General features: G+C 41.5%; 1 protein-coding gene across 4 annotated transcripts in view; it reads right to left on the reverse strand.

Moving 5' to 3' along the window:
* Nucleotides 1-6,991: 6,991 nt before the first annotated feature.
* TMEM171 (transmembrane protein 171) overlaps nt 6,992-12,122 on the reverse strand; it is a 33,873-nt gene continuing 28,742 nt past the window's right edge. For all 4 annotated transcript variants that reach the window (XM_073344295.1, XM_073344298.1, XM_073344296.1 and 1 more), the window contains 3 exons: nt 10,568-11,274; nt 8,093-8,234; nt 6,992-7,303 (listed from right to left, as the gene is read on the reverse strand). In XM_073344295.1, the coding sequence (XP_073200396.1) occupies nt 7,114-7,303; nt 8,093-8,234; nt 10,568-11,195 (960 nt within the window). In that variant the 5' untranslated portion in view covers nt 11,196-11,274 and the 3' untranslated portion in view covers nt 6,992-7,113. The remainder of the gene's footprint in view (nt 7,304-8,092; nt 8,235-10,567; nt 11,275-12,122) is intronic.

Consider the following 12,122-nt stretch of genomic DNA (forward strand, 5'->3'; position numbering starts at 1 on the left):
TACCTCCCAACCTGGGTGGAGATGAGGGCGGGGGTAAGAGGCACCTTACATGATCTGAAGCTGACCGCCCCACAGCTCCATAGGCCTTCGCTCCGCTCCACCAGCCGCCCCACAAACTGCTTTGCTCAGCTCCGCTCTGCAGCCCACAAGCAGCTCCCGCCGTCCCACGAACTGCTCTGCGCCCTACTAGCAGCTCGCGCCATCCTATGAACTGCTCCCCCAGCCTGTCCACAAGGCACTCCAGCCGTCCCGCAAACTGCTCCACAGTATATCTTCAGGCTCCCCCACTACTTAACACAACGCTCAGTGATTTCAGCTCTTAGTCAGTTCAGCTCTTTGGTGAATTCAGCTTGTAGTAGGGGAGCCACAGTGCTGGTGCACTATTAGCCCAAAGTGAGCTCAGCAGCATGTAACTAGACTCCTAATGAAACCAAAATTAGCTCTGATATTCCACAGTGAAGAGAGAAGGAAGGGCAATTAGCATCTAAGGCCCTCACCAAGAGGCCCATACTACCAAGCATTAATACTTGTCCCCAGCCTCTCTCAATTCACAGAGTTTTGGAACCCATGTCCCTTGCCTAGCGAGTGCTACTTAGTTGATGGTGAGTCCCTCCATCATAACAAAAGGCCAACTACAGTTCCAAGCACAGTTCCCATAATCAGGGTAATAACAATTTATTCTTCCTGCCCCAATAACAGAGACACTGGGGATCCCACAGCAGCCAAAGTGACCATTTGGGCAGCTATGGCCTCATTCTAGGCGGTGTGGGTGTGCCTATGCAAATGAGATCAGCCCCTGAAGTTCTTTTCCACAACTTGCCACACCTCACCACCAGATGTCAGGGTGGAGCTCATCCTGACACTGCTTACATCTGGAAGCAAAGCACCTGCAGTCTTGCACTGTCTATAATGAAAGTACCAACTGCCATATGTCTCAACAGCCAAAGACAATTCTTGACAGGTGTCTGAGGGCTTCTCTTGGATAGCTTGACTACACGGGAAAGGGCCACAAATCTTGCAGCAGGAGATAAGCGCCTATGAATTCTAACCTTTGTAAGGGATCAAGGTGGATTTTTGAATGTTCAGTTGTAGGTCCAGTGCGAGGAAGAGGTGTATGGGTTGGCAAGTTGCCCTTACAGTTTTATCCTGGGAGCAAACTTTTAGAAGCCAATTGTCTAGGTAAGGAAACACCAGAATTGCTTTTCTGCGGAGGTGTGCCTCTACTAAAGACATGACCTTTGAAAAGATCTTTGGAGCAGATGAGAGGCCAAAAAGGAAACACCTTATATTACAAATGGTCCTGACTGACAGTAAAACATAGGAACCTTTTGTGAGATGGGTGGATTAGTATGGAAATGTGTCTTGATGATTGAGAGCTGAGAACTAATCTCCTTGAGCCAGAGATGGAATTATTGCTTCAAGGTGTGACCATTTTGAATCTTTGTGCTTTTACAAGTGTGTTGAGTAGCCTTAAATCTAGGATGGGTCTTCAACTGCCATTCTTTTTTTGGAACCAGGAAGTACCTGGAATAAAACCCCTCCTCTGTGCTGCATGGGAACCGGTTCTATAGTGCCTAAGTGTAGGAGAGAGTTTGTTTCCTGTCTTAAAAAGGTGCTTATGAGAGGTCCCTGAAGAGGGATGGGGAAGGGGAGTTGGCAGGCAAAAGCGAAGTGGATGGAGTACCCTGTGGAGATGATCTCCAAAACCCACTTGTCTGTAGTAAGCGATTTGCAAGCAGGCTGGAAGTGGTAAAGAGTTGCTGAAAGGAGGCAGGCAGGTGAAACGCTGCAGTTGGTATGAAAAGGGACGGCAGCTCTGGACCTCCACCCCTCCATCAAAATTGGTGTTTTGAAGCAGAGGTTTGTGAGGTTGGGAAGTGGATGTTTTTTTCTCTCTGGAACCTCTGTCTCTTGAATTGAGGTTCATATGATCTCTGGGCACCTGAGAATTGAGTGGGATCTCTGATGTCTGGGACCTATTAACTTTTCTCTTTTGGATGTGCGTATAGCTCTCCAGAGAACGTAAAGTGGCCCTCGACTGCTTACATGTGCAAAAACTTGTCTATAGTGTCAGTGAATAGTTTAGTGCCCTCAAAAGGAAGGTCTTCAACAGTATTCTGGACCTTCTTTGGAAATCCTGAGAGCTGAAGCCAGGAGGCCCTCTTCATAACTATTGATGTAGAAATCAAATGTTCGGCGGTATCAGCAGCGTTGAGAGAGGCCTGCAGAGATGTTCTGGTGAACAGCTGGCCTTCTGCACTAATTGCCTTCTGTGTTCTTCTGGTAGAAGCTCAATAAGGAGTTCAGCCTGGTAGTTGGTAATTCTGAATTGTAAAGTAGCTGACAAATACGACTTTCTACCACGTAGTTGAGGTGCTTATGATCTTTATCATTGGGTGTAGATTTAGCATGGTGTTGCCCTTCATGTTCATTAACCTCCTCGAGCATCAAGGAGCTGGGAGAAGGATAAGAAAATAAAAATTCTGAGTCATTAGAAGGAACATAATATTTTTTGTCTGGTCTCTTGCATGTGGGTGGCATTGAGGCCAGGCTGTGCCAGATAAGCTTTATAGGTCCAGGAAGACCTTGTTAACAGGCAGGGTGATGCGGGCAGATAAAACTGTATGAAAGATGTCAATCAACTTATGATGTGGTTCTTTAACTTTCTCAAGAGGGATCTGTGAAGAAACCGCGACCCTCTTAATAAGGTCCTAAAATTGTTTAAAATCATAAGCCCAGGATGGTGGAGGTGGCATAATCGCTTCATCTTGGGATAAAGAAGAGATGTTGACTGATGCAGAGGTCTCTTCATCAGCCCTATCTTCTTGTTTCTCAGAGGTTCTTCCTGAAGTTTCTGTTTCCTAGAGAGAGAGGATGATAAAAGTTGTCTCTCTCAGCCCTAGAGAATTGCTGACAGTAGGCCGCGTAGGGGGCCCAATATGGTCAAGGGGGTGGCGCATATGGCAAAGGTGGAGGCATCTATGGGTGCTCATATCAGCAAGATGGTGGCTGTAGCTACATCGGTCATGAGTGAGATCAACTTCCTTAGAGACGTCTGGAAAAGCGCCTCTATGGGAATGGATTGGAGTGCTATGGCCAGATATTAGAGCGTCCAAAGCAAGATTTTCATCAGAATCCTCCTCTCCCAAGTCATGCTGAAGTGGTGGAGCAGCAGAAGAAACTTGAGGTACAATTCTCAACACCAGATGCATGTCTGGGAATCTAGAGGGCTTCAGTACCAAGAACTGTGAGTCAGGTGTCTTGGACACAGCCAAGTCTTGCGGAAAATGAAACTCCCGCAGTACTGAGTGTGTTGTCGGTACCGTATCCATGACCTGAGCTGAAATAATGGTAGCTGAGGGAGTTGATAGTACTGTGAATCTTGAGTGGTCCAAGGGGAGTTGAGCCAGAGTGGTCTTTTTCGATAGCGAGTGTGAAGGGGTAGAGCCTTTTTTGCCGCCTTGCTCCTTACAGTACCAAGGGTCTATCAGAGCCTGACATTTTGGAGTCTCTAGATTTAACACTGTCCTTGGTACTGAGGAACCAGCAATCTCATGCATACAGTGTCAGAGACTGATGGGAGCCAAAGTGGCTGGAGTCAATGTTGACCTCATCTTCTTTGAGGTAGATTCCCTGCTTGGAGAACTCGGGGCATGGTCTTTGGAAGTCTTATGACAGCAATCTTAGGCCTTCTTCTTAGATGCCCTTGAGGAGTATGGCTTGGAGATAGTAGAGGTGGCCAACTTATTCAGAGACTGACAAACTGTAGGGTCTCCTGGCCTGGATCAAAGTCTGGGATCAGCAAGCTCTCCATCTAAGGAGTCAAAGTTTGATCTCCGTGTTTTTTCTGGCTCTAGATTTTAATGCTAGACTGAAGTTTCCCTTTGAGATTCCCCAAGGCAACAGATGCACCAGAAGTGTCAGTCACTCACCACGATTGTCTCCTGGAACAACGGGCAGCATTTGAAACCTGTCAGAGCCAGGCATGCCCTTCTAGGAGTGTAAAACTCCCAGGAAGGAAGAAACTATATGACAATTTTTTTTTTGAAACAACTATAATAAACTACTGTAAGAGCTGAGGGGTCACGGCTAAAGTAAAATTCAACACAGACAATTGTGAAGGCTCCATCTCAGGCCAAGGCAGTTGAGAAGGAACTGAGGGCACTTTGCCTGCACAACACTACATAGCAACAATGCAGAGTACAAGACTGAGTAACCCGTATGCGTGGGCCAAACAGACACTATGAAATTTCTGATCAAGAGCACAGGAGCTGCAAACACACCTAGAATGGAGCACCCATAGGGACACTACTTGGAGAAGAATGGTTACTTATGCATGCTGACCTACTTATATGCGCACAGACTTACTATGATACATATCCGGCACCACGCTAATGTCGTATACATATGTGCATAACCTATGAGCTTGTAATGTAATTTGTGGACTACCTGTGGCTGTATGCTAATTGATATTTAAGAGCTATGTGCTCATTTACAACATCTGTAGATCTATACTTGTACAGCTAATGCTGTACTTAATTGTGGGGCAGATTCTATAATCTTTATTCAAGTGGAGTATCACTTATGTGATTTGTGTTACTTACATCAATGGGACTATGCATATGCCTGCTACTTAGGAAGTGACAGAATATGTCCTGTGGCTCTAAGGTAAGCCTTTGTAATACAAGTACTTATGGAGAAAATAAAACCAAGTGATGTGTAAGACGACTACCGAAAATATTATCATTTAAGAATGGCTACCACCACATACCTCTGACTCAGTTCATCCAGAGGCCTGTAGTATGATACAATTAGGCTCTCATTTTCAGTGGGTGAAGATTTGGGAGTTCAGCAAGAAAAACCCCATGGAGGGGCCTAATTCTGCCATCCTTAAACTATGATCAGTCCCATTGATTTCAGAGAGCCTACTCTCAGAGCAAGGTGGTATTCAGTGCAAAGGTGGCAGAATCAGGGCCTAGTATCACAGGAACATAATTTGTGTGCAAATTAAGGAGGAAATGGATGAGATGTAGCTAAATTTAAAAAACCACCTTGCTGGACTTAAAATAAAATTCTAGGACTCTTGCTTTTTAGATAAGGCCTTATGCTCCAAATTTCTTTTAAAATTAAGTTTTAATCTGAGAATTAAAAAGTCCTGCAGGATTTAGCACTTAAATTCCTGTATGCAAGGTGCTGAGCTTTCTTGCAAGATACTTTGAAGTCAATAAGAGGAGAGGGAGCTGTGCATTTCAAAGGAGTCTTAATAGCTGTGCCACGCTTGCTCTCTGAACTTGCCAGTTAAAGGTATGTCTCCATATCTTAGAATCTAGCTACGAGATCCTTTCTTGCAATTGTAGATGAGAAATCTCTGCTCCTGGAAAATACTGATTTTTAAATGTAGTTCAGCCACACAAGAGAGCCCAACTCAAAAATAAATTGATCCTGCTGCTATAAATCAGTCTCTGATTTATATTAGTATTTCTTATATACAGTCATTATACATTATTATATATATATACATAAATTATATATTATTATTCTTATATACAGTCTTATACAGTCATTCCTCTGTTAAAAGTAAAAAGAAAAGGAGTACTTGTGGCACCTTAGAGACTAACCAATTTATTTGAGCATGAGCTTTCGTGAGCTACAGCTCACTTCATTGGATGCAACCGATGAAGTGAGCTGTAGCTCACGAAAGCTCATGCTAGGGACCGAATGGCTAGGCAGCAGTTCTGCGGAAAAGGACCTAGGGGTGACAGTGGACGAGAAGCTGGATATGAGTCAGCAGTGTGCCCTTGTTGCCAAGAAGGCCAATGGCATTTTGGGATGTATAAGTAGGGGCATAGTGAGCAGATCGAGGGACGTGATCGTTCCCCTCTATTCGACATTGGTGAGGCCTCATCTGGAGTACTGTGTCCAGTTTTGGGCCCCACACTACAAGAAGGATGTGGATAAATTGGAGAGAGTCCAGCGAAGGGCAACAAAAATGATTAGGGGTCTAGAACACATGACTTATGAGGAGAGGCTGAGGGAGCTGGGATTGTTTAGCCTGCAGAAGAGAAGAATGAGGGGGGATTTGATAGCTGCTTTCAACTACCTGAAAGGGGGTTCCAAAGAGGATGGCTCTAGACTGTTCTCAATGGTAGCAGATGACAGAACGAGGAGTAATGGTCTCAAGTTGCAGTGGGGTAGGTTTAGATTGGATATTAGGAAAAACTTTTTCACTAAGAGGGTGGTGAAACACTGGAATGCGTTACCTAGGGAGGTGGTAGAATCTCCTTCCTGAGAGGTTTTTAAGGTCAGGCTTGACAAAGCCCTGGCTGGGATGATTTAACTGGGAATTGGTCCTGCTTCGAGCAGGGGGTTGGACTAGATGACCTTCAGGGGTCCCTTCCAACCCTGATATTCTATGATTCTATGCTCAAATAAATTGGTTAGTCTCTAAGGTGCCACAAGTACTCCTTTTCTTTTTGCGAATACAGACTAACATGGCTGTTACTCTGAAATCTGTTAAAAGTGTTAGAGCATTAACTATCCTCAGCTTTGAGTTAGGGCTCTTAATTGCTGGCTAAAACTGATTTTTGTGGGGATTACTTCTATGAACATAAATGTTCCAAATTAAACTATATGGCATTTGTTATCAGGCAGACTAAAATGAGACACTGCTAATATGTTCAGACTATATCTAAGCTAAGTAAATAAATGGGAATTTTGCAAACTTATTGTACAAGTACTTTCCAGAGAACAACAAATATTTATAAAGCCACTTTCTAATTGTTTCTTTGCCATAGCCCTGAAACAAATTGATCTGAGTAGATCAAAATACACTGAAAAAAGTTGGTGTCCTACTTAGTTTCTCTGTTATAAAAGAAAGCTAAAAATAGACACTATACCCATAACAAGACACAAACATCTAACGCTGGAAACCTAGGATTATATAATATTTCTCTAAACCCAAACTGGTAATTTATGTTTTGTTGTCTTAAGGTTATAGATGCAACCATTACAATTTTTATTATAAAAATAAATTTAAAACAAAATTGAAGTGTACAATTCCATAGAAAAATGAACTTTAGTTCACAGTTCTTTGTGTGGAAGGCTCAGAAGAGGCTAAGCCATGGAGGAGCCAGAGGAATATTCAGTATTTACTGTTGCTTCTTTTTCTTCATATCTTGGCGGTAATTCAGATGAATGATGCAGAGTAGGTAAGATGTCTGAAGATGAACTGCTCCCAGGAATTGCATACGGCGGTTCGTACTCTCTAACAGAAACCATTCCTTGAACGTGTTCAAGTTGTGCCCTGTAAAACATTACACATTAGTACATTCCAATCTCATTTATACACTGAGCCAAATCATACTTGAGTTTTACACATGCACACGCAGTGTGGGTGAAGCCGGTCTTTAAGCTGCCTTTTTTTTTTTTAAATTGGTTCACCACAAATACACATCTGTTTGTTATACAGATGGCATGGTTTACTAGTATGGCCTTTCCGCATTTCCTAAAGAAGAGGTCTTTTTATATTCCCCTGACAACACTGCATAGAGCAGAATTGCCACTTGGGAATGGGAGAGATTTTCTCATCTCTTCTCCTTTGTTCCTTTGCCCCTCTGCCTTTTCATAATCTACTATGGCCCTACTTTCCCCTTCCTTATAATAGTTATAAGTTCTAAAACCCCAATTACTGAAATGACAATACTTTGTACTCTGAGATCCTCAGATGAAAGCTGACTTACAACTTTTAATTAAGCCTCCCAAAAGCCTTTGAAGTAGTTAAATAAATAGTAGTATTCTCATTTGACAGCCAGGGAAACGGAAGCAGAGAAAGGTCTCTGGATTGTTCAAGTTCACACAAGTCAGCAAGTCAAAAATAGAACACAGGCATCCAAGTCCCTTGCTGCAATCAAGGTAAGAATATTTTAAAATTAAGGTAAAATATCAGAAGGAAGAAATTCAGGGAGTTACTAGAAAATTTTGTAGATGTCAGACATAAAATCAATGATGGTTAAGAGAGTGTTTTCCTAGCTACACTTCAACCCATGAGTTAAACATCGCAGATTCTAGAAAATAAACATGAAGACTATCTTACCCATTATTTACAATACTGTCGTACGAGGGAGGATTTTCACTCATAGGCAGCTCTGTGGCAAGTGGCTTATGAGTTACATGTGGTGATAGAGAGTCAGCAAAATAAGGTGGTGGGAGGGGTGGGAATGTCATTACAGCATCACCTAAAGAGAAAAAAATTAATTAGTGACATGAAAATTCAACTCATTTCCTGATCCTCATTGTAACCTAAGAGATATTCATACTAGTGTAGTATAGTATATGTGCTTATCTTCTTTACAGATACAGGCACCATGTTCATGCATACTTTAAATGTTCTGACATTCCTTGGTGTAGAGGACAATGTTATGTACACATTCTGGGAGGATTTTTACAATGTAAGAGATTCATCTTACTAAAAAAAAAAGCAGCCATAAAAAAAAGTTCCATCTCGCTAAAGGACACAAATCCCTTTACTGTTGACTGCAGAACCTACGAGCAGACAGGCTCACGTGTGTTCTCTAAATACAGAGCAAGAGCTATTAGCACACTTTCTATCTGAGATTTTATACCATGCTCATCACTATAGTACGCATGTGCCTAGTTCTCCGTGCCTGCCTAAAATGTTGGTTTTATAAAGTACTGTGCATACCTGTAACGATGCTATAAATAAAAATGTTCAATGCTCTGCTTAACAATTCATATTGGTTTAATTTTTTCTTCAAATGTGCTGTATTTCCTCTGTTAACAAATTATCAGGAAGTTCCTTGCTTTCTAAGATTTATATGTTCTTAAGTGCTTATTTATACAAAGAGGTAATAACTGCACTTATACCATTACTATATCTTGCAACTTGATTGCCTGTTAAGGAGCAACATGCCATTATTAAATGAAATGATTTTATAACTGTCGGCACAAATGGTGATTTCTGATAGTTACAATTTCAGAACAATCAAACCAGTGTACCTATAGTTGCATAACTAATAAAGGCATTTTAGATAACATTTTCATAGTTGAAGGCACAATACTAATAGAATTCATATTATAAGAAAGCAGTACACGTTATATACTAAACTGTAATTATGCAGTGCTTAATCTGAACACTAATTAGTGATAATGTTATGAAGTTGGACAATGAGTATGGTCTCTCTTTTTCAGAACTTTGCATTTTGTGGGGGTTTTAGTGTTTTTAATGGACAGCCAACAGTCAGCTAGTTCTCTTAATTAAACAGCTGCAACAACTACTTCCCCTCTGCCCACTCCACTTTTTGTGTCTTTGCCTCTTAAGTTTTCTATGTAAAACTCAACCTCTGTTCTTGCAAGGTGTTTCAATCTTTTGATCCATCCATCACCTCCCCAAAAATCATAGTGTTTAGGCAACACCTGCCTACCCAACATTAACATTGATGTTATTACATGAACTTGCTTTGCACACAGGGTGCTCCTCATATGTTTGTTTTGTCAGCTTATTCTGAAAGTAGTGCACTTAAGGAAGACAACAGAATTTAGATCTTTTCAAACAGGTTGTAGGAGAGGAAGTGATTGTTGGCTTACTAAACACACACTCAAGGAGCATCTTGCAAAGACAGTTCATAAAGCAAATTAATACTGAAGTTGAGCAGGGCATGTGTTGCCAAATACAATGATTCTGGTAAAGTCATGGAACCAATAGACTTGCGCACCATGATCCTGCAGCAATCCACATTTTAAGTCTATGCTTGATCCTACAGTGTTTGTATATTTTACTTTTCTTAGAACTCTCCACATACAAGAGTGTGTGTACTAGTTTTGCTTTCTCCCCTTCAAAGACTATTTTCTTAAATTGCAATTCTTCTACAACTCTCTCACTCAACTCTACAACTTCTACCCCGATATCTGGTGTCAGCCTCTCAAACCTTCACTTTTTCATATTAAGCATCAGGTTAAATAGTCCTTATGTCAGGATGACGAAGGCAGGATTTTGTGTGCAATGGACTTCAGTTCTGATCAATCAGGTAGCAGTTGAGCAGCATAGTGGTTAATTTGTCACCCATTCCTTCTGACCACTAAAAATGTAGTTTAAAACTTACAAACCGTATTCATCCAGAATTAAAATGGTGACACAAACAGTACAAGCAGTACCCTCTGCATCTGAATCATTGCAGTCCTATTTCAGGGGACAAGGTAACAGGCCAGAATTCAAAGCTAAACTGCATTTTCAATATAGTAATAAAAAAAGCCATGACACCTACAATTTACAATGCCTATTCCATTCTCTGGAAAAGGAAGTAGGATTGGAATTACTTATGCCAGATAGTGTGATTTCTTCCACATTTGCCTTTGGAGGTTTTTTGTAAGTCAAAAGGCAGTTTGCCCCTGAAGAAAGAAGACTGAATTAACTACAATTTGAATGTTTCAGATGTAAAAGGCAACATGTTTCTCATTTGGTATGTTAAACCACACACACAAAATAGGAACTAGCGTACAGGTCAGTAAAACTAGCTTTCAAATTTAAAGTATATGCAAATCATTTACATACCTGCTGTAACTTGAAATGATTCTGGACTCTGAGGCTGTTCTCCATTTTCAGAGGATTCTTGGCTGAGATTTAAATTGGTTTTCTTTTTAATATGAGCTATTACGAAGAAACTCAATCCAATAAGCACAATCAAAGGACCCATGATTTGAAGAGGCAGAAATCCACAGCCTGAGAGTTCAACATCAGAAGTGCTGGTTTGATTATACTGTAGGCTGTGCCTTCCTGGGCTACATCCAGGAACCCAAATGCCCAGGAAACTAATTAGCACTCCACTAGTTAAAAACAAAAACCCAAAGATAAGAAACTGGGCAACCTGACAGTTCCCTTGACAAAAAATGAGGCTGTACACCTGCTCACCTTGCATCTGTCTCTGACTTAGGTACAGCCTAGCTCTTGATTGTGCCAGTAAGACACAAACTAATCCAACAACCACCACCACAGGCCCAGCAATCTTAAGGGCCCTGTTGCAATCACTGAAGGTTCCAGATGGGCAAGTCTGTAAAATAAAGACTGAAAGCAGAAATCCAGTGCATAGCAATGCAACTCCAAAAACAAAAAGGAAAAAAAACTTCCTATGATGTCCATTATTTCCTTCCCCACCAGGTCTGGAAACAGCAACTGCACACATTACAAAAACGTCTCTTCATGCAAAGGAGAAATATATCATCTCCTGATAGTGTTCAGAGAGGAAGAAAACTGCTGCAGACCTGTGAACACAAATATATAAACTGAAATGAGAGACTATGTAGGTAACTACATTGTGTACTTTTCTTCTGCACTTATTACTCAGCCTATCCAATGGTTTAAAGCCAGTATATCCCCAAACAATTTCATTTTAGAATAAAAGCTTCATGGAAATAGACATGGGTTATAAGACAGATAAAGGGAGATCACTGACTTAATATTTATACCCAAAGCAATTGTAATAGCTCAGTAAATAAAAGATTATTATTAAGGGAACAATTAATAATATTTATCCAATTCTAGTTCAAAATGAGGTCACTCTGTGAGGGATGTACCTTAAAAGAAAAAAATCACCAAGTTTCCCTCCAACCTGCAGAAGCCCCTGAGGTAGGGGCTGATGAGACACACTTAGAAAGTCATCGGTATAAGAAAGGGAGACATAATGAGAAGGGAGGGTTGGGAGAAAGTCCGGCCTTTGTGGGCAACTAGGGAGCTGAACATCACACTGAGGATTGGAGCTATCATTCAAGAGAAAGAATTGGGACGGAATGCAGGGGTGGTCCTTCCCCGCTTGCTAGAAGAGAGCTCTGATTGGAGGGAATTTTGCTGGGGATAGAGGACAATTTTTGAGGGATAGAGGACATTTACCAATAAAGCTTCAAATGTATTACCTACTTAAAGCATGTGGATTTGTTGCTCCTCCTTCAGCCAGCTGACAGACATGTCAGCTCTTTTCCCTAAAAGTATTTCCTGTCCCAATATAACTGAAGGAGCTAGGACTTTTCCTTTAGCATCGTCCATAGGGTCGGCCTGGGCGCCCCCTGGAGTCATGCCTTTATGGCACCCAATATAGAGCCCTGCCAACCCCTCA

This window comes from Lepidochelys kempii, chromosome 5 (genome assembly GCF_965140265.1).
Source record: "Lepidochelys kempii isolate rLepKem1 chromosome 5, rLepKem1.hap2, whole genome shotgun sequence".
In the NCBI taxonomy this organism is placed as follows: domain Eukaryota; kingdom Metazoa; phylum Chordata; order Testudines; family Cheloniidae; genus Lepidochelys; species Lepidochelys kempii.